Source organism: Odocoileus virginianus, chromosome 27 (genome assembly GCF_023699985.2).
Source record: "Odocoileus virginianus isolate 20LAN1187 ecotype Illinois chromosome 27, Ovbor_1.2, whole genome shotgun sequence".
Lineage (NCBI taxonomy): Eukaryota > Metazoa > Chordata > Mammalia > Artiodactyla > Cervidae > Odocoileus > Odocoileus virginianus.
Genome location: NC_069700.1, coordinates 27376060 through 27398385, shown reverse-complemented (window position 1 = coordinate 27398385; position 22326 = coordinate 27376060). Strand labels below are relative to the sequence as shown.

At 35.3% G+C, this 22326-nt stretch overlaps 1 protein-coding gene across 8 annotated transcripts in view; it reads left to right on the top strand.

The window, feature by feature from the left end:
* Positions 1–22326, top strand: part of UBR2 (ubiquitin protein ligase E3 component n-recognin 2) — a 102785-nt gene that overhangs the window by 51677 nt on the left and 28782 nt on the right. For 6 of the 8 annotated variants that reach the window (XM_070456423.1, XM_070456420.1, XM_070456422.1 and 3 more), the window contains exons 12-25: positions 4385–4548; positions 4638–4737; positions 6155–6283; positions 8789–8972; positions 11178–11239; positions 12197–12307; positions 13033–13098; positions 14667–14789; positions 14937–15000; positions 16156–16280; positions 18155–18207; positions 19688–19790; positions 20805–20853; positions 21278–21432. In XM_070456423.1, coding sequence (XP_070312524.1) covers positions 4385–4548; positions 4638–4737; positions 6155–6283; positions 8789–8972; positions 11178–11239; positions 12197–12307; positions 13033–13098; positions 14667–14789; positions 14937–15000; positions 16156–16280; positions 18155–18207; positions 19688–19790; positions 20805–20853; positions 21278–21432 — 1488 coding nt within the window. Of the gene's footprint in view, positions 1–4049; positions 4194–4384; positions 4549–4637; positions 4738–6154; positions 6284–8788; positions 8973–11177; positions 11240–12196; positions 12308–13032; positions 13099–14666; positions 14790–14936; positions 15001–16155; positions 16281–18154; positions 18208–19687; positions 19791–20804; positions 20854–21277; positions 21433–22326 lie in introns of those variants that run through there. The other 2 variants (XM_070456427.1, XM_070456428.1) reach the window with 2 other exon arrangements.

The window sequence follows — 22326 nt, the reverse complement described above, 5'->3', positions numbered from 1 at the left end:
GAGAATGAGTAGAACTTGTAAAGAGGGAAAGTGTTGCTTTCAGTTTAGTCAGCAATGAGTTTGAGAAGCCTCTGAGACAATCCCATGTGTAATCAAATCTGTATTTCTCTTCCATTGATCCTTTTGTCCATTTCCATGCCAGTACTCAGTTCTAATAATTTTAGCTTAATAATCCATTTTAGTATTTTATAGAGCTCTAGATCTCCTTTTATTATTCTTGCCAAGAAATTTCTTGGGACTTGCCTGTGGTTCAGTGGCAAAGACTTTTATGGTCCTCCCTCCCCACCCTTGCAGGGTGCCAGGGTTCAAGCCCTGCTCAGGGAACTAGATCCCACATGCAGCAACTAAAGATCCCATGTGCTACAACTGAAAAACCTGATGCAAGTAAATAAGAACTGAACTGAAAAAAAAGAAAGAAATTATTTTCTTAATTATTTTAGACCTTTTTTTTTTAAAGGACTAAAACCATTTTGTCAATTTTAAAAAACAACCAAACAACAAACACATTAGGGTTTTTGACTGAAAACCTACTGACTCAGTGGTAAAGAATCCTCTTGGCAGTGCAGGAGATGCGAGTTCAGTCCCTGGGTTGGGCATATCCCCTGGAGAAGGAAATGGTAACCCACTCCAGTATTCTTTTTTTTTTCTTTTTTCCATTTATTTTTATTAGTTGGAGGCTAATTACTTTACATCATTGCAGTGGTTTTTGTCATACATTGAAATGAATTAGCCATGGATTTACATGTATTCCCCATCCCAGTCCCCCCTCCCACCTCCCTCTCCACCCGATCCCTCTGGGTCTTCCCAGTGCACCAGGCCCGAGCACTTGTCTCATGCACCCAACCTGGGCTGGTGATCTGTTTCACCCTAGATACAGAGCGAAGTAAGCCAGAAAGATAAAGACCATTACAGTATACTAACATATATATATATATGGAATTTAGAAAGATGGTAACAATAACCCTATATGCAAAACAGAAAAAGAGACTCAGATGTATAGAACAGACTTGTGGACTCTGGGAGAAGGCGAGGGTGGGATGTTTCAAGAGAACAGCATCGAAACATGTATATTATCTAGGGTGAAACAGACCACTCCAGTATTCTTGCCTGGAAAATCCTATGGACAGAAGAACCTGGTGGGCTGCAGCCCATGGGGCCTTAAAAGAGTCAGACATGACTTGATGACTAAACAACAACAAACAAAAATAAATTTGTCAGTTTCAAAAACACGTTAGAGTTTTTGACTGAAAAAATATTTATAGATAATTAAGGAAGAACTGATAATTTTGCAATATTGAATATCCCCATCTAGGAACATAATTTGTCCTAAAAGTGTTTTATGTTTTATATTTTTGACACTATTATAAATTACTCACAATTTTAATCTCATTATGGCTAATAAATTAAGAACTACTGATTTTTATAAATCCATCTTGTATCTATCTGGTTTTCTTATTAACATTTTCTCTAATATTTTGTGTTAATTCCTTAGAATTTCTAGTAATCTGCAAATAATTTTTGGTTTTTTCTAATATTTCAATTTTTTATGTTTGTTTCTTACCTGACTCCTTTAGCTAGAAGCACTAGGAAAATAACATGTATTTGTAATTCAGAGCATATTTATTTAGAATTTTTATTAACTAGGCATTGTTTGAGACCCTGGAGATAAGTAGAGCAGTAAACAAAAAAGACAAAAGATCTTGTTCCCATGGAATTTATAATCTTAACTAGGAGGAGATACATGTATGTAATACTGCTTACAAATCAAAGATCGTTGAGAAGTGCTATAAAGTAGGAAAGCAGATTAAAAGGTTAGAGAGTGGCAGTGAAAGGGTCATATTTTATACAGGGTTTTCCCAAAAAGCCTCTCGGAGAGATGGTGTTTGAACAGAGACGTGAGGGAGTAAGTGATGTGCCTAGCTGGTGGAAGAGTCTCCTCAGCAGAGAAAAATAGCAAGTGGAAAGTTCTGAGGTGAATGTGCACTTGATATTTTAGAAGAAAAAACCCAAATCAGGCCAGTGTTGCTAGAGTGACTGAGAAGGAGAATGATCTGTGAGGTCATTGAGTTTGGGGATGGGGTGTGATGGGGGTGGATAGTGCCAGATCTTGAAGCCCATTGTAGTACAACTACTTCTGTCTTTTATCTAAAGAAAGTAGAAAAAGGGAAATAGTAAGGAACACAAATTAACAAAACAAATTGTACAAAAAATTTTTCTTTGAGGATAAGAAAAGCAAAACTGGTGGGAGATACATCTCTAGAAAGTCTAATAAGAAAAATAGAAAAACATTTTAATTTAAAAAGGATTGCAACAGCTACAAATCTTACAGATTTCAAATAGAAAATAGCCAATATTAGGATCCAGTTAATATAATTGGAAATCTAGATGAGATGAACAGATCCCTAAGAAAAAACACCAGTAATTACAAGAGAAACAAGAAATAGAAGTTTTAATTAATATAAAAATCTGCTCACAAGGAAGTCCCCAGGCCCAAAGGCTACACTGGGAAATTCTTCCAAATATTTAAGAAAAAAATAATACCTGTCTTATGTAACTTTTTCTAGAAAACAGAGAGAATATACTTCACAATTTAATGATGTCCTCTGTAATCTTATTACCAAAACTCATATTGAATTGCAGACAGAATCAAGCAATATGGGAAAAGGATAATGTATCATAACCGTTTGTTTTATATCTTTAAGGCAAGAGTAGTATACCATTTGAAAACAAAATCAGCTTGCATAAAAGAGCTTATTAACAGACAAAAAGGAGGAAAATTGATCATATCAGATGCTTATCCTGAATTCATGATTTAAAACAAATTAATAAAACCTCACTGCAAATGAAATAGGAATAAAAGAATTTCTTTAATCTGATAAAGTACCTAAAAGCAAAACAAAAAGTAAAAACTGAAAGCAAACAATGTGCTTGATGGCAAAATAGTAAAAGCTTGTCCCCTGAGACAGAAGTTTTTCTTAAGTCAGTGAAATTGCCTATACTCATTTAATTGTCTCAAAATTGACTAATACAGCAAACAAGAAGGAAAATCACTTTACTTGTCAATTCCTCCCCTCCTTCAAACTTGAACTATAGTCTTTACTGTCTAGGAAAATTAGCATACATTAATCCTATTGACTTTGAGCTTCTTGGAGCCTAAGTCCTGGCAATGAGATGGTGATTTAACAGTTTTTTCAAAGGGATGTTTAACTATACATTAATAGATTTTCTCTTTGTCTGATGACTTTACCACTTAACCTCTACATTAGGCATCTTTTCTTCTTTGACATCTTTGTCTTCTTTCAGGAGACAATTTGGAGTTTGGTGATATCAGTCAACATTTATAATGTGTATTACCTTAACCCAGTAATTCACTTCCAGGAAATTATTTTATGAATCTCCTTGCAGCTGTACACAGTAGATAATTGTTACAGTATCTTTTGTGATAAATAGCATAAGATTGGGAAAAACCTAAATGCTCACCAGTAAAGGGCCTGGCTAATAAAGTTTGATAGAAGGGAATAGTTGTGATAGTTAAAAAGAATGAGAGAATTTATGTTAACTGGTATGGGATAATCTCCAAAATATATCAGGTGAAAAACCAAGTGCAGAACAGTGTTTATAATAGGCTATCCTTTGGGCAGGAGGCAGGGGGCAGAGATCATTTTACATAGCCATACTTATATCTACTTAATAACACTTATTCATGTATACTATAAATGTGTATATATATGTGTGTATGTATGCATACATGTATATGTTATACACGCACCACCTCTGGAAGTATATGTAAGAAAATGGCTAACAAACATTGCCTTTGAAAGGGGAACTTTGGGAGCTAAGAGACTTACCTTTTTACTTCTTTTTTGCATCATTTAAGTGTATTTGCTTATTCAAAAATACATGGATATGTATATCTATACACAGAAAGAAACAAAAAATAAATCTCAACTAAGTTTAAAAGAAATATGGTTTCATATTTCATACTGAGTTCTACAGAATCTGTGATATAAGACTGTGGATCCTAGAATAATTATACCATACCATTATAGGTGTCTAAAAGTCTCAGTTAAGGAAAATTTGCAGCCTGGTTCAGATCCCCCACCCTGAATTGTCTTTGAATAATGAGCCTTGGATCTGTCTCCTTACATTCTGGCATCTTTCTCCGTGATATAATTGTTGCTTCATACACGTGGCAATTGGAGTAAGTAATTGTTATTTAGAAATACACAATAATGCATTTATGATATTATGATTTTATATAGTTGTATTGAAAAAGGTCTAAACTGAAAGAGCTAACCAGTGTTGGTGACTTTTTTTTTTTTTTTTTTTAGCTTTCTGGTAAATAGTTTTTTATTACCATGTACTCTGATATACTTTGTCTTAGGCTCGGATGCTTATCACAGAAGAAAACCTGATGACCATTATCATTAAGACTTTCATGGATCATTTGAGACATCGAGATGTCCAGGGCAGATTTCAGTTTGAACGATATACTGCTTTACAAGCCTTTAAGTTTAGGAGGGTTCAGAGTCTTATTTTAGATCTCAAGTAAGTTTTTGTTCAGTTATTAAACAAGTTGCAACTTGTAAAAGGTCATTGTTTATTCATTTACTCATGGCTGTTTTTATCTTGTTCAGGTATGTGTTAATTAGCAAACCAACTGAATGGTCAGATGGTCTGAGGCAGAAGTTCCTGGAAGGATTTGATGCCTTTTTGGAATTACTCAAATGTATGCAGGTATGTATAAATAGATACATTTCAAAAGGGAAACGTTTACTTTTTTCCTTTTTGGCTCACTGATCTAAATATCTTTCTGTTTGCATTTTTTTCATTCTGGGCACATTTTTAAAAGAATAATTTGGATAGCTACAATTTGGACCAAGAAGCTCCTCTTAATTGGAAACTCTTAGAAAGGTGTAGAATGCATGAGATCCCAGCAGAGGTTCTGACATCTGCTGTTCTTTTGTATTTGGTTATTTTTTTGGTTACCATTAATGTTCTTTCTATGGGGGCTTCAAGTTAGTTATTTTGTTTTGAATATGCTTGAATGGAAGTATTGTCAACTTAGTTAAGAAGCTATGTTTGTGTGTTTTTTTAATGTTTGCATATTTCTTTCTTATTTCATGGATGTCATATTTATATGATATAGTATAGAACGCTCCTCACCAGCTGCCCATTTAATTTTCTTTTTGGAAACCTCTGTATACAAAATAAAATCTAGAAACAAATTAACTGGTATAGTTAACCAGTTTTTTTTGTTGTTGTTGTTTTGTTTGTTTTTAGCCACAGCTTGAGGCTTATGGGATTTTAGTCCCCAGCCAGGGATCAAACCTCAGCAATGAGAGCACAAGTCCTAGCCACTGGACAGCCAGGGAATTCCCCTGGCTGTAAAAAGAAAGATAACATTTCAGAGAATATGAGCCATATCATTATGCTTCCTTTAGTACCTGTCCTTTTTTAGGATATATTCTAGTTCCCATGTTATGTGGTAGTTTAATGGATGTTTAATTTAGTATAGTACTTCTGTTTTTTGCTTTGTGCCTATAGAAACAGTAGCTACCTTGGTTAATTTGAATACTCAAAATGTCCTATATTTTCCATCATTTAATCAGTTCTGTTATACCAGGGTAGTTAGGCTAGTTTCTAAAGAGGTATATTCTTTTGTATTAAAAGCTATTTATCTTTTTCTGGTTTTGCTTCCCTTCAAACTCTGAAAACTTGCAGTTGCAAATTACAAATAAATATAAAATTTTTATTTTAGTATTTTATAGAGCATATTTATAAATTCAGTAGCATTTTAAAAGCCTGTCAAATTTCTTCTGACAGTTTTTTCTATAGATGATAGAACTGAAAAGGAATTTGAAGGATTGTTGCAATGAAGTACAAATTTTATTGTCTAAAACATGTAGAAAATTGCTTTTAAAGTAATTCATTCTATATCTTACTGGGATTTTTTTCTTTATAAAAGTTTAGGGAATGTTATATAAACATGTAATTTAAGAAGTTAGACTTCTTATACTGCTTGAAACTTCCTATTAAAATTCTTGTATGTTTTTGTAATCAGTATATATTTCTTTTACATTATTTCTTAAGTTTCTATGTAGAAAAACAAATGTAATTTTAATTTATTTAAAATCTTCTCACTTCTTTTAAGGGAATGGATCCAATTACACGTCAAGTAGGACAGCATATTGAAATGGAACCAGAGTGGGAAGCAGCCTTCACACTACAAATGAAATTAACACATGTCATTTCGATGATACAAGACTGGTGTGCTTTAGATGTGAGTCTATTCTGGGATCAGGGATAGGAGATAAATGGAGGCGGGGCAGAGAAACAATTTCCTAAGTAAAATATGAGGCGGTTTGGAGAGGATAATAATGATATGCTCATAAAATAGCATATTTTCCTCTTTCACCTATACATTCAATAAAAGTTACAATCCTAAAGCCTTAGAGAAATTAGAAAATAGAGGGAGATATAAGCCACACACTTTTCTCTTATGTTGCTATCTTCCTTTTCCCCCCCATAATCCTATCAAGATTTTGAGCATATAAAAAGTTTATAAATTTACCCCAAAATGAAATTTTACTATTAGTACATTTGTCCTGTGTCTAAACTATGTTGGCCTCCTTTGGCTATAAAATCTAGATGAGAGGTGTAAGTTGGGAGATCAGAGAAGGCTTCCATGAGATCTAAACTATGTGTCAGAGTTAACTGATCAGAGTAAAGAATATTCCTGACTGAGGAAAAGCTGTATCATGCTCTCTGATGAAGAGGAGTATGGTTGTTCTAGAAGCTGTGAGAGGCTGTAGTTGGAGCAGAGGTCAAAGACATAACTTTGCAGGGATGTTCAGAAGTTTGAATTTTATTCTAACTGAAGTGGATGCCATTTGAGACTCCCAAGCAGAAAAGTGACATGATCCAGTTTACATGTTTTTGAAAGTTACTCTGTGTGGATAACGGATGGAGGAGGGCAAGAGTAGAAGCAGGAAGTTCAATGGAGGCACATTGGCCTTCCTTTAAGTGACTGGAGATATCAGTGGTCAAGTTTGAGAGCATTTTAGATGCAGTTGCTAGCTTGGTAATAGATTGCACAATGGGGAATAAGGAAAATAGAGCCCAGAAATAAACCCACACAATTATGGTCAATTAATCCACAACAAAGGAGACAATATGCCATGGAAAGAAGGTGATCTTTTTCAGTAAGTAATGCTGGGAAAACTGGATGGCTGCATGTAAAAGAATGAAATTAGAACATTTCCTCACACCATATAAAAGAATAAACTCAAGTTTGATTAAGACCTAAATGTAAGACTGGAAACCATAAAGCTCCTAGCAGAAAGCATAGAACACTCTTTGACATAAATCTTAGTAATATTTTTTTGGATGTATTTCCTAAGGCAAAGGAAACAAAAGCAAAAGAATAAACAAATGGAACCTAATTAAACTTAAAAGCTTCCACACAGCAAAGAAAACCATCAACAAAACAGAGAGACAACCTACTGAGGAGGAGAAAATATTTGCCAATGAGATGACCAATATGGGATTATTATCCAAAATATATAAACATCCCATACAGCTCAATATTAAAAAAACAGCCCAATTAAAAAATGGGCAGAAGACCTGAATGGACATTTTTCCAAAGTAGACATACAGATGACCAATAGGCACATGAAAAGATGCTGAACACTGCTAATCATAAGAGAAATGCAAATCAAATCACAATGAGCTATCACTTCACACCTGTCAGAATAGTTGTCATCACAGAGCCCACATATAACACATGTTGGTGAGGATGTGGAGAAAAGGAAACCTGTACAACTGTTAGTGTGAATGTGAATTGTTGTAGCCCCAGTGGAAAACTGTATGGAGATTCTTCAAAAAACTAGAAGTAGAGCCACCATAAAATCCAGCAATCCCACTCCTGGGTGTTTACCTAAGAATAAAGAAACGCTAATTTGAAGAAATAACATGCTTGCCAATGAGCCTGGGAGGCTACAGTCCACTCACAAAGAGTTGGACTTGACTGAGTGACTAAGACTTCCAGTGTTCACAGCAACATTGTTCATAGCAGCATAATTGCCAGGATACAGTGTCTAATAGATGAGTGGCTAAAGAATATGTAGATGGGTGGGTAGGTGTAATGGAATATTACTCAGCCATGAAAAGAATGAAATTTTGCATTAGCAACAATATTATGGACCCTGGCTGGTATCATGCTTAGTGAAATAAGTCAGAAAAACAAAAAATTATGCTTAGTGAAATAAGTCAGAAAGAAAAATCCTGTAGTCACTTATGTGTGGAATCTAAAAAATAAAACAGAAACAGACTCAAAGGTACAGAGAACAAACCAGTGGTTACCAATGGAGAGAAAGAAGACCAGGAGGGACAAAATAGGAGAGATTAAGAGGTACAAACCACTGTGTGTAAAATAAGTAAGCTATAAGAACACAAAGAATATAGTCAATATTTTATAATAACTAAATGGAATATAATTTATAAAAATTTTGAATCACTATATTGTACACTTCTGACTAATGTACATCAACTATGCCTCAATTTAAAGAAAAAAATGGGGAATGAGGGAAAGGAGTATATTAGAATGACTTCTAGATTTCTACAGCTCTGTAGAGATGTTCCATGAGACAGGGCGTTGGATAGAGGGAGCAAGTTGCAAGGGGAAGATTGAGTTTGCCCATATTGATATTTGAGGTAAATATTCATCATTGAATTTGAGATTCTTATTTAATATTGTAGAAACTTAACATAAAATCCTCTTTTATAGGAAAAAGTATTAATAGAAGCTTACAAGAAATGCCTTGCTGTGTTGACGCAGTGTCATGGTGGTTTTACGGATGGTGAACAGCCAGTTACATTAAGCATTTGTGGACATTCAGTGGAAACTATCAGATACTGTGTTTCCAAAGAAAAAGTTAGCATTCACCTCCCAGTTTCTCGCTTACTTGCAGGTAAAACATTTTTCCCTAAAAAGAGAACCATGAAATTGTCTTTTGAATCTTTGCTTGTGGTTAGTATTTACTGAATACCCACAATGCTTTGTTTTGAAAGTGTTCTTATTCAGTCTGTCACTTAAGTGATTGTTAATATATTGAAAACACCCCCAAAAAAAAAAATTTGAAAACACCCTAGACTTCCTCTCTCTAAGCAGTTTCTTATTGATAATTTTTTAATCATCAGGTTGAAGTGAGTTCCAAATTGGGTTGATAGTTTTTTTTAACTGTAAGTAGCTGATTTACACACTGTTTATACATGCTCGACTGTTTGAAGCTGCTACCTCACGGCAGCCAGAAACTCTGCATATGCACTCAACTGTCTCTATAGACATTGTAAGTTCCTTCCACATTTCTTGAGTGCAGTAATTCTTAGCCTGTTCACATACTGTTCCCTTTAGTTCCATTTAAAAATGGAAAAGAGAGTAGAAAAGTAAAGTTATCAAGGTAAATATTTTCACTCATTGCAGAACTTGCAATGTAGATTAAGTGTGTGGCTCAGTAACTTAATAATATGAAACTAGTTTGTGTGTGTGTGTAAGAGACTAGAGAATTGGCATCTTTTCTTCCTTAAATGTTCTGTAGAATTCACCAGTAAAATCGTATGGAGCTGATACTTTCCCTTCTTTGGTAGGTAATTAGTCATTGATTCAGTTTCTTTAGCAGTTCCTATTATCTGTATCTCCTTGTGTGAGTTTTGGTGGTTTTTGTTTTTCAAGAAATTGGTCCATTTCATCTGAGTTATCAAATATGTGGACATGGAGTTGTTCATAAAATTCCTTTATTACCCTTTTAATGTCTATGGGATAAATAGTAACAATCCCTCTGTCATTTCTGAAGCCTTTTTTTTTTTTTTCCATTTTTCTGTGCATTACCACATTATCTTGCCAATAGATGTTAGCATTCCAACAGTTTTTTTAGATTCTTATTAAAATTGTGGTGATTTAAGATTGAACTTAGACATGTGAATTTAAATAGTACAAGTAGAACAATAAAAAGTACCTGGAATGAAATTGTGATTGTAGGCAGAAATCTCTTTTTCCTATAACTTGTTCATGCCCAGTTTTGTTTTCATAAGTATTGATGCTTGCATGCTGAACTATTGATCTTCAGTACAGGCAAGTGATGGCATGGTGGTGTGGCATAGTGTTCAACTAGAGTGCAGGAAAGTGGGTCTCCAACTCAGCTACTGATCTTTTCTGCCCTTTGAAAATCTGAGTGGAAGCTAATGTTGATAATTATCCACAGGGAAAACAGTCAGTACTCTAAAAATGTACTGATTTTGCTGAGGTATTTACCCCCCTCAGTCTTCTAATATTTTGAGCATTTTATCTTACTGTGTTTGGCAAACCTTGGCCTGAATGCTTATAAACTAACTGGAGAGCCAAGCAAACATACACAGAGCAGCTCAAGAACAACTTGGAGGCTGTGCTAATGGAGGCTGAGTGCACATTGTTAGAATGGGATTCTCAATACAGGTGTTCTTGGATAAGGAAAGCTTCGAACCGGGCTTGACCAGGCGGCCTGCATCTGTTGATAAGACTGTAAAAAGCATTCTCTGTTTAGACAGCAACATAAATAGGACAATTCTTAGCTAGCAGAATTAACTTAAGTTGAGCTATGAAAGGCCCTTTGCAATTAGGGACGAAAGAGACTTTGATCCTAAACTGGAAGTTCTGAGGAACTGAATTCTGAGGTCAGAATCAGTGCAGACCTTAAATTCCATGGCCAGTTTCTCTGTTCAGTTGCCAGGAGGATCTCTTGCTATTGTACTTTAAATTGAACAAACTTCATGATCCAGTCGATTATGACCCTAAAAATTGGTTTAACACATAAATTGCTTTGATAGTTACATAGCTGCATTTGCTATGTCTGCACTTCTAACATTTACTTTTGTAAAATTTAATCAGTGTATGCTGGTACATGTAATTAAGACTCTGGTTCTAAGCATGCCTTTAATACAGAGGTTCATGAAAATAACAGTTGAATAGCTTCTTTTATGGATGCAATTCATTTTGTATCTTAATGTGTAATATGATAGGTTTCCAAAGAAACACAGAAAGGGAATTAGATATAAAGTTGAGCAAATATTTAGGGTTTTTTTTTTTTTAATCTAAATGACTTTCACCTACAGAAATACTTTTATCTTTGTTTTCCATGCAGGTTTGCATGTGTTGTTAAGTAAAAGTGAAGTGGCATATAAATTTCCAGAGCTCCTACCTCTAGTAAGTAGTGCGAACATTTAAAAGTAAATATCTATTACAGACCTCCAGTTAGATAATAAGTTATGAGAATGTAATATCCAGCATAAGGAATATGCTGAGTAATATTGTAATAACTTTGTATGGGGACAGATGGTTACTAGACTTACCATGCCGATCATTTCGTAATTATGAGAAAGTGAAAGTCGCTCAGTCATATCGGACTCTTTGCGACCCCACGGACTATACAGTCCATGGAATTCTCCAGGCTAGAATACTGGAGTGGGTATAGCCTTTCCCTTCTCCAGGGGCTCATCACAACCGAGGGATCGATCCCAGGTCTCCTGCATTGCAGGCAGATTCTTCACCAGCTGAGCCACAAGGGAAGCACAAGAATACTGAAGTGGGCAGCCTGTCCCTTCTCTAGCGGATCTTCCGACCCAGGAATCAAACCGCAAATATCAAATCATTGCATAGTATACCTGAGTGTGTGTTTGTATATGTGTGTGTATACAGGAAAAGACAGATTAATTTATTGTAGGGATTTGGCTCACATAGTCAAGGGATTTGGCAAGTCTGAAATAAATCTGGCAACCTGGTGGATTAAGAGTTGATTTTATAATCTGAAATCCAAAGGCAGGCTGGAAGCAGAATTTATTCATCCTTGGGGAAACCTCAGTCTTTTAAGGCCTTCTAGCTTATTGGAAAAGGCCCACCAATATCATGGAGAGTAATGTGCTTTGCTCATAAAGTGTACTGATTTAAATACTAGTCACATCTAAAAAAATGCCTTCACAGCGACATCTAGACTGGTGGTAATCAAAAATTGGGTACCATGGTCCAGCCAAGTTGATGCATAAAATTAACTAGCACACAGACATACCTTAAAATAATTTTGACTTGTACTTTATATAAAGTCTCCATCTCTAAACCAGTCTTCTTTATAGAGTTGAGATTTTTGTGGTTTTTTTGTATACACAGAGTGAACTTAGCCCACCCATGTTGATAGAACACCCTCTTAGATGTCTTGTTTTATGTGCCCAAGTACATGCAGGAATGTGGAGAAGAAATGGTTTCTCTCTCGTAAACCAGGTAAGTGGTTTTTAATTCTGTGAAGAGTTTTCAGTCCATTCTTTAGTTTCTGTGGAGGTTATAATAGTCATTGAAAGTCATCTATATTGAAACTATTGAATGGCCACTGGAAGTGAACCTTAAAAATGTTTTATTAAAAACTGTTTGACAAGATAGATGTAATGTTAAACCAAAAGTTTCTTAGAGCTTTTATTCATATTTTATTAAGAAACAATATCAAAAGTAGAAATGAACTTAATTTTCACTTGAAGTCATTTGTAGAACAAAGTTTGATATTTTTAAAAACGTAATGAAAAATCAAGATTTCACCTGCTTTAATTATAAAATTGAGTTAAAAGATAAAAGTTCTGTTAGTATAGCTCTGAAATTGAGGTTTTAATTTTTAAACCTCACCAAGACATGGTATAGGATTTTTCTCTACTTTTGATAGCTATAAATCTCATTGAAAGAACTTTATTAGGAGGCCCAGAAAGTTGGCTGCAAAATGTGAACCATAAAGTTCCATAGAGTTTCCATACTATAATCTGGAAATTTCTAATAATTAATCTCTATTAAGATAGCATTCACTGCTGGGGAAACCACATTGTGTGTGCGTGTTTGCATGTTCACATACTCACATGCACAAAAGCCATGTGCTCTTTTGGTGAGTGGGGAGAGGAGAAAACTGCACAAATAAAAACCTGTTTACCCAATATAATTACTTGTGTTTTTTTTTTTTTTTTTAGATTTATTACTACCACAATGTGAAATGTAGACGTGAAATGTTTGATAAGGATATAGTAATGCTTCAGGTAATGAATTAAAAGCATTAAATTTAAAGGTTTGGGGGAGTTTTTATTATTTTCACCAGACCCAGACACTTAGGACCACTCTCAAATCTGTAACTTCAGTCTACCCCTTATCTGTTTTTGTTTAGCTGCTAAGTTGCATCCGACTCTTTTGCAACCCCATGGCCTGTAGCCCGCCAGGCTCCTCTGTCCATGGTATTTCTCAGGCAAGAACACTGGAGTGGGCTCTTGTTTCCTTCTCCAGAGATCTTCCCAGCCCAGGGATCAAACCTGCATCTTCTGCATTACAGGCAGATTCTTTACTACTGAGCTACCAAAGAAGCCACCTAGCCCTTATCTACTAAGTTCCAAATTCATGTGGCTAAAATAACTGATCGAACATTTCCATCTGGTTTCCTGAACACATCTCGTGTTTCACATATTCAAAATAAATCCTGTGTCCTCCATACCTTCTTCCCATCTTCAGAGTTTCTTTACCTTGGTGAATTGTTCAACAATCTATACAGTTGTTAGAGTTAGAAAGGCATACTTTGTTCTCTGTCCTCTGATTATAAAGCCCCAAACCCCTCAAACTGATTTTCAAGGCCTTCAGTACTTAACTATGTTAAAAACTCCCTGAACTTGTCATATACTCCATTAAGTCTTAAAATTTGTACATTTATTTCCTTCCTTACCTAGGTTATACCTACCCCCCCACCCTCTTCCTTTTCTGTTTGCTACCTGTCTTATCTTCCTGCATATCTTCATGTTTAGTTTAGTATCACTTTCTCCAGAAAGCTGGCATACTAAAATGTGGCTGTGTATCCTTTTGGGGAGGGCCCATAGCATGATACTTATCCCCACCAGAGCATTCATAACTCTGGATTGTGGTTGCCTATTTACTTTCCTTCCTCTGCACTAAACTGTGAGAACTCTCTTGGTCCTTTTTATGTCCATTTACATAGCACAGTGCTTGTCACAAAGTAGTGTTTCCATATTATTGCTGAGTGGATTTAGAAATTACAGAATAAGTTACAAAATGTAAATTTCAAAAATTATTGGTTCAAAAAAATTAAAATTCAAGTTGATTGAGAATCTGTACAAATGGAATTATAGGAGAATTAAAACTAATATTTACAAGCCAGCATTTCACTTAGTATAGCATTTATTACTAAAAATTAGTTTGAGTTCTTGATAAGAGTTTAATATGATATGCATTTAAAAAAAAATACTGAAAGTTTTATTACTGTACCACATTTCTCTCAGAGTCGTACCCTTGAGAGTGACAACACTGACATAAAACCTTGAACTGAATTTATTGGGATACAACTAATGCAAAGCATTTAAAACGAAGATGTTATTATGATATGTGGGTTCAGGGCATGTTTTGTTTTGTTTTACCAGCATAGATTCCTGTCCACACTTGTAGCTATCACAAGTAAGGACTGGGGCTAAATGAGTCCTCATCTTTTATTGGAATTGATGAACGAGTAAGCTGCTTTCTCTTGTGCAAACCAAAATATGTCTCACTAATTGTTTAGTAGCCCTTTTGACCTTCCTCTTTTCCTTTCTTTCTTACATTTTAAAAAAAGACAGGTGTCTCCATGATGGATCCAAATCATTTCCTGATGATAATGCTTAGCCGCTTTGAACTTTATCAAATTTTCAGTACCCCAGATTATGGGAAGAAAATTGGTTCTGAGACTGCCCATAAGGTAAGAACATGCCTTATGAGACCACAACACAATCGTTACAGAAGTGCCTTTCATTCTTTTTGGTTATTTTAATCATCTGAGGTAATACAGATGATTCTTGTTCTTATCTCTGAACTTGCTCTCTTCCATTGCCCCCGATGGTTTCAGGATTTAGTTCAGCAGAACAACACTCTAATAGAAGAAATGCTATACCTCATTATAATGCTTGTTGGTAAGTTTGGATATTTTGAAACATTTCTGTATTGTATTGACTTTAAAAATTTTTTTTAATTTTATCTATTTATTTTTGACTGTGCTGGGTCTTTGTTGCTGTGCATGGGCTTTCTCTAGTTGAGGTGCACGGGCTTCTCGTTGCAGTGGCTTCTCTTGCTGCAGAGCACAGTGGTTGTAGCACACGGGCTTAGCTGCCCCACAGCACGTGGAATCTTCCCAGGCGGGGAACTGAACCCATGGCCCCTGCGTTGGCAGGTGGATTCTTAGCCACTGGATCACCAGGGAAGTCCTGTATTGACTTTTGTGGTAGCAAATAGTTTAGAATCTAAACTGTTCCTTCTGTTTGAGCAGTTACTCAGTTTTAGGGGAAGGAGATTAGAGTATATATTTTTATTTTCCCCTCTGGTTACTGTAATGATGAGTGACAGCACTCCAGTGCTTTGGAAGAAGGGGAGAGGACAACTGCTAATGCAAATAAACTGGAAGATTGTGAGTTAGGAATAAAGCAGGGAACAGGAGAATTTAGCAAACAAGAATAGGATATTTAGGAGTTATTTACTGTTACTTTATATCTTAGCTGTGTTTCTCTCCATGGCTTTGTGGTGCGTGAGTGTTCTCACTGTCTATATTTTCGGTCCTGTCGCCTCCCTCTTTCCTACTGTGTGCTTTACTTTCTCCCTCCTCCCATACTGTTTCAGACTCTCAACAGCCCTGGAGCAGAGAACCCTGGCTACTGTCAGGATGTAATACCAAAGAAGGAGATCTCAGAAGGTGATGCCTTATTTGCCACTAGATCAAAGGGCAAAGGAGGACTGTCCCTTCCTCCTACCACATGACAGATGACTAGAAAGCAGTTTCCTAGGCCGCTGGTACAGCTGCTGTTTCTAGTCTCTTCCCACCTGCTGATCTCATTCTTTGAAAAACAGCAACCAGAGTTCTCTCTCCGTGGCTGAAGACTACACTCACCTGTTGTGTCAGAGGCTCAGGAAAATGATTGGGAGCTATTCTCATCCTGCTTTATTGCCTGACCAGTCATTGCTTTCCCATTGTAAAGAAAGAAAAATATATTGTGTTGCATGAATTATAAATATGTATTGCTTATAAATATTATGATTGTTAAGTGTGTCTATATGTACTTATTCATTGTTGACAGGAGAGAGATTTAGTCCTGGAGTTGGACAGGTTAATGCTACAGATGAGATTAAACGAGAGATTATCCATCAGTTGAGCATCAAACCTATGGCTCATAGTGAATTGGTTAAGTCTTTACCTGAAGATGTAAGTACCTACATTTTAAAAAAATATGGAAATCCTTCCATAAACCCTTCCATAAATATATAGAAATATTTAAACCTTTAACTGTCCATCTAGTATACCTTTTCCACAGTTGTAAAAACTATGGTGCTAGCACATGTATAACTCTAGTCACTCTTACTAGAAGTAAATAGAAAAAGAAAATACTAGGTACTAGGAGTGGAAAGCAGCAAAGAAATAGAATCCTTTATAGTGAAGCCTTGAAAGAGATAAGGCTACTGAATAAAACAAATGTGTTCCTTAGAACTGAATTTACATATCCATTAAAGAAGGATTGTTGATAGGGTGTTTAGTACAAAATTGTGATGGGTAGAGATAACACTTTATAACCCAGAAATACCTACTCAACTATGTTGAATAAACTAAAGTTTGCTAGTTTTTTCCTTCTAAAGCATCCAGAGACCCTCCTAAGCCACTCCTCTCATTTTAGTGAATGTAAATTAACAGTCATGTGGGCATTCGTAGATCAGTTGTAGCTATTTTTCCTTCTGGAATCTTAAGGTCCTCTACCACCTGTTTTTCAGCCCTGGGCTTTTTAGAAACCCCGATTACAGTTGGGAAAGGTTTTTCAAAATGTTTTCCCATATTTGAAACATAGATTAGAACTCTGAACCTTAATTTTCATTCTTCAAGGATTTAAACCTTTACTTGTGGCATTGTAATACTTCTCTTAAACATCGTCTTATTTCAAACTTAAAAAACTTAAAACATTTATAGGAATAGAGAACATAGTATAATGAACCCATCACCAGTTTCACCAGATGACCAATCTTATTTCTACTCTAATCACTAATCCCTACACCCTCACTGGGTTATTTTGTAGAGATTACCAGATTTACCATTTCATCTATAAATAGAATTGTATATATCTAAAATAGTGTTTCTCAACCAGGGATAATTTTGGCACCTCCTGCCCCGGGAGGGGACCATTTGACAGTGTCACTACTCAGGCCTGAGTGTGTGTGTTCCTGGCATCCATTCAACAGAGGCCAGGATACTCTAAACATCCTACAGTACAGGACAGGCTCCCACAATAAAGACCTATCTAGTTCAAATGTCAGGAGGGCCACGGTTGATCCAAAGATACAAGCTTTTAGAAAAAACCTGTGCATTTGCCAGTTATCACACCTAAAAAAATAATTTTTAATATCACTAAATATCTATTAAGAATAAAAATTACATGTACTTTTTTTTAGGTCTCTGTTAATGGGCTGCTTTTGCCATTTCCGTTTTTAGTTATGTATGCAGGTACTTTTTAATGCAGGAAATGAGGGAACAATTATAGTTTCACTTAGATGTTAGAATAGAAAGAAATAAAATTTAAAAAGCATTTTAAAATGCAAATACCTTGTACAGAGTGATGGCATCTATATCTACCAAACATTTTTGACCAGAGAATTCTTTTTTTCCACACAATTCCTGGGTAACATCTTGTCACAAATAAGATATGATTTGGAAAATGGTGTTTTAATGAAGATAGATAAGAAATTAGTGTAGCTATTTCAGAAAATATTACAAAGATATAAATTTTGTTTAAACGTTATGTATACTTTGTGTTTTTATTTCATTCTTTTTGAAAGCTGTCACCTTGATTTCATATGATGACCTGTTTTTAATTGTATCAGTCTGAATGAATGTTAGCTTACCAAGTAAATTTCCCCAACTGCATATTAATCATGTTTCCTATGGAAATCCTATGGAATCTGTAGAAACTGAGATAGTAGTGTGTTCCCTTTATACAATTGCTCTATGAAGCTTAATGAGATAAAAGCACAGTGCTCAGACTGCTAGCAGATACTGTTATTAACATGAAACACGTTTATTTCCTGTACCTTTAGGAGAACAAAGAGACTGGCATGGAGAGTGTGATTGAAGCAGTTGCACATTTCAAGTGAGTTTATTTTCTATTTTTTCACATTTGATTTTATTTTATACATTAATTTTTCTTAGAATGTTTCCTTTGATGCAAGTGAGAATAAAATTGTTGTTTTCAGAGAGTGACAACCATTTTCAGACATGTGATTCTGAACTAGATTTCTCACTGACATTTCCCTTTTATGATCTAGCCCTGTGCTTAGCAACTTAAAGTAGATATATGAGAATTTTCATTGTATTCAAAACAGGTGTTCATAGCTGATAGTTTCAAATAGCTGAAATTAACCTGGTCTTAAGTAAATGCATTACTCTTCCTTTGTTTCCATTTGAGTATGCCGCCTGAGCTGTGATCAGCCTCTAAATAATGCTTTCTTTGGTGTCCTGTGTGTCACCCAATCAATAAACTAGTTTATCCCCTTAAGGTTGTTGAGGCAGTTTCTTAATCCTGCTTTTTCTTTGCTCCTCACTTCAATGACAGTGTCTGTATTTCTGTTGATTTTAAAACAACACACGTTTTTAGGGGAAGTATCAAAAAAACTATAAAAGAGATTCTCAGGGGCTTCCCAGGTGACTCAGTGGTAAAGAATCCACCTACCAATGCAGGAGACCTGGGTTCAATCCCTGATCAAGGAAGATCCCACATGCCATGGAACAGCTAAGCCCGTGTGCCACAACTACTGAGCCTGTGATCTAGAGCCCAAGTGCAGCAGCTGCTGAAGCCCGTGCACCTAGAGCCGCTGTTCTGCAGCAAGAGAAACCTCTGCAGTAAGCCTGCACACCGCAACTAAGAGCAACCCCCGCTGTCTGCGACTGGAGAAAGCCCATGTAACAACAGAGACCCAGCACAGCCACAATAAATATAAATAAAGTAAATGATTTAAAAAAAAATTCTCTCAACTCAGATTACACTTGCTTTTCTCACTTGGTAGAACTTTTCATAGACATCTTTACATGTCAAGATATAGAAGTTAGCATCACTTTTAATAGTTTTCAGTTGTCTGAAGATAGCATAATGTGTGTTACCTGTCCCTTGTTGTTAGACCTCAGATTGTTGTCACTACAGTGATCATCATGTTCCCGTGTCCAGTTAGAATAAACCCACAGTGGACATGCTAGATAAAATGGATGCACATAAAGCTTTGGATATAGATTACCAAATGAATCCACAGAAAGTAGTTCCAGCTTATACTCACTAGCAGTGTATGAGACTTTTTAATTAATTATTTATGTATTTATTTTTGACTGCCCTGGGTCTTTGTTGCTATGCATGGGCTCTCTCTAGGTATTCTCACTGTGGTAGCTTTTCTTGTGAAGCACAGGCTCTAGAGCGTGGCTTCAGTAGTAACAGCACACAAACTTAGTTGCCTGGTGGTTAACATGATCTTCCCAGATCAGGGATCAAACCCATGTCCCGTGCATTGGCAGGTGGTTTCTTAAGCACTGGACAACAAGGGAAGTCCACAATATGAGATTTAAGAATTTTTTCTTCCCCAAAGGAAACCTGGATTAACAGGACGAGGCATGTATGAACTGAAACCAGAGTGTGCCAAAGAGTTCAATTTGTATTTCTATCACTTTTCAAGGGCAGAGCAGTCCAAGGTAATTGGGAAAATTAAAAAGTATATTGGGAAGGGGTTGCTTGGAGTTTTTTTGTTTTTGTTTTTTCCTAAACAATTTGTACTGCTTTTCACACAGATTGAAAAAGGACACATTTTTATTGTAGAAAATTTGGAAAATATGGAAAGGTATAAAGAAGAAAGTACAGATTACCTATAATACCACCACTTAACATATGGGGTTTTCCCCTTAGTATTTTGTGTGTACATAAAAGAGATCTATATAATTATACACGTACCTACACGTATCTAATTGTATGTATTTTATTGGCTTTTGATGACACATTGTCAACCTGTATGGTAATCAGTTAACCTGTTTCACACTCATTTCAGAATTGCTAGTACTAACATTATGCTTTTCCATGGTGACTTAATGGAATTTAACTAGTTAAATTTTGCCTTTTAGCAATTTATTCTTAAAAATAAGTTTTGAATAAATGGCATTAAACAAAACTTAAACATGAAGCTTTTGTTTACTACTTGATTTTTGTTTTTTGAAGTATAGTCGATTTACAATGTTATGTTAGTTTCAGGTATACAGTACAGTGATTCAACCTTTATATATATGTAGTTTTTATATATATATATATAGCTTATATATATATATAGTTTTTCAGATACTTTTCCCTTATAGGTTATTATAAATATTGAATATAGTTTCCTGTGCTATGTAGTAGGTCCTTGTTGGTTATCTGTTTTATATATAGCAGTGTTTATTCATTTTTGATGCATGAGATAGAGCTCAAACCTAAATAATTTTTTGACTTTGGTTGATACATGTTCCCCTGCATTTTAAACCAAGAAAGAATCCACTTGGTAGATTCTCTTAGTGTAAGGGGAAATTAACCTGGAAATCAATTTTAGAGTGATGACAAAATTAAGGATAGAAATTTCCTAAAATCAGAAGTTAGTATGACAAAGATTAACTTATATCAGTAGTTTTGGATATTAAATTGTTTCATATTACTTATTCTCTGTCCAAATTCATTTTCATTAGGCAGAGGAAGCCCAACGGAAATTGAAAAGACAAAATAAAGAAGATACAGGTATTTTTAATGTTTCCCAAAATTTCATGTCAGTCTCTTAATTGTTAAAGTTTGTTTTCTATAGACTATGATAATAATCCCTAGTGAAGTGAAAGATGTAAATGTAAGCTTTCTGAATGAATGAACATTTAAAGGGCTAATATATAGGCTAATATAGACATATTGTACTGAGTCACCTCTGAGTTAATGGTTTTATCTCAGGTCTTCAGATATTTCTAGGGAAAAGAAAGACCTTCTTTTGTACTACTGCTATTTATGGAGCTACTTTTATTCATTTAACTGACCTGAGAAGGTAAAATATAGCTTTAAGATGAAAATATTCTTTGAAGGCTATCAAAAGCATGTAATAAGGTCATAGGTTTTTTGGTTTGATTTGATTTAAAGTGTGTTCTACAAAAGAAGCCAATAATATATTTATTTTCAGCACTTCCACCTCCAGTTTTGCCCCCATTCTGTCCTCTGTTTGCAAGTCTGGTTAACATTTTGCAGTCAGATGTCATGTTGTTAATCATGAGGACAGTATTGCAGTGGACTGTAGAACATAGTGGACATATCTGGTCTGAGTCCATGCTGCAAAGGGTAAGTTTGAAGACATGTATTATTTATATTTCAGTGGTTTTGTAGTAAAAACCAAAATACAAAATACTCTTTCAATATCTGTACATGGGACACTTAGGTTAAAATGTAGTGTTATCTTACTTTGAAATAAAGTATTTTGTTTCTATTTTTGTGTCTGAGGATAAGAAGGAGAGCTTGGCAGATGTTTTTACACCACAGTGGTTGTGATTACCCGGCTCTTGTTGGCAGATCTGCCTCTCACTGACTGGTCCTGATCCGTCTTTGTTTATGCAGTAGTCTGATATTTGTATAATGTGTTATCTGTGCATTTGTTTTTTACTTAATTCTCTTTAAAACCTTGTGAGTTCATTAATACTTATATTTTGCAATTGAAGAAATTGCAAGTCAGGGACTTACGGTCCTATAGCTAATTAGTGGCAAGTTCAGAACCTTTGTATTTTACTTTATAGCTTTAATGTAAGTCATTCATAAATTATCATCTCATTAAATTCACATAGTACTCCTATGTAGATAGTAGATAGTTTTTCTTCTGTATAGATGAAGAAGGCAAGTTTCAGTGAGAGTCAATTAACTGGTCCATGTTACTCAACTAGAAAGTAAGATAATACTAATACTCAGTTAATAGAATTAGCCTATTCTTGCCAGGCACTTTTACGTACTGTACTGGTAACCCTCAAAACTCTAGAGGAAAGCTAATGTTTTTTCCCATTTTAAAAATGATGAAGTTAGGCTCAGAGGAACTCCCTAAAGGCATGTAGCTTCAAAGCAGTGAAGCCAGAATTCAGATGAAGGTGAGCCTTCCTTCAAAGCTATTTCCCATTGTCTCAGCAGCCTCAAGTATCTCACTGGCTAAGATATTTGTATATGTATACTTCCCTCATGGCTGGATGGGAG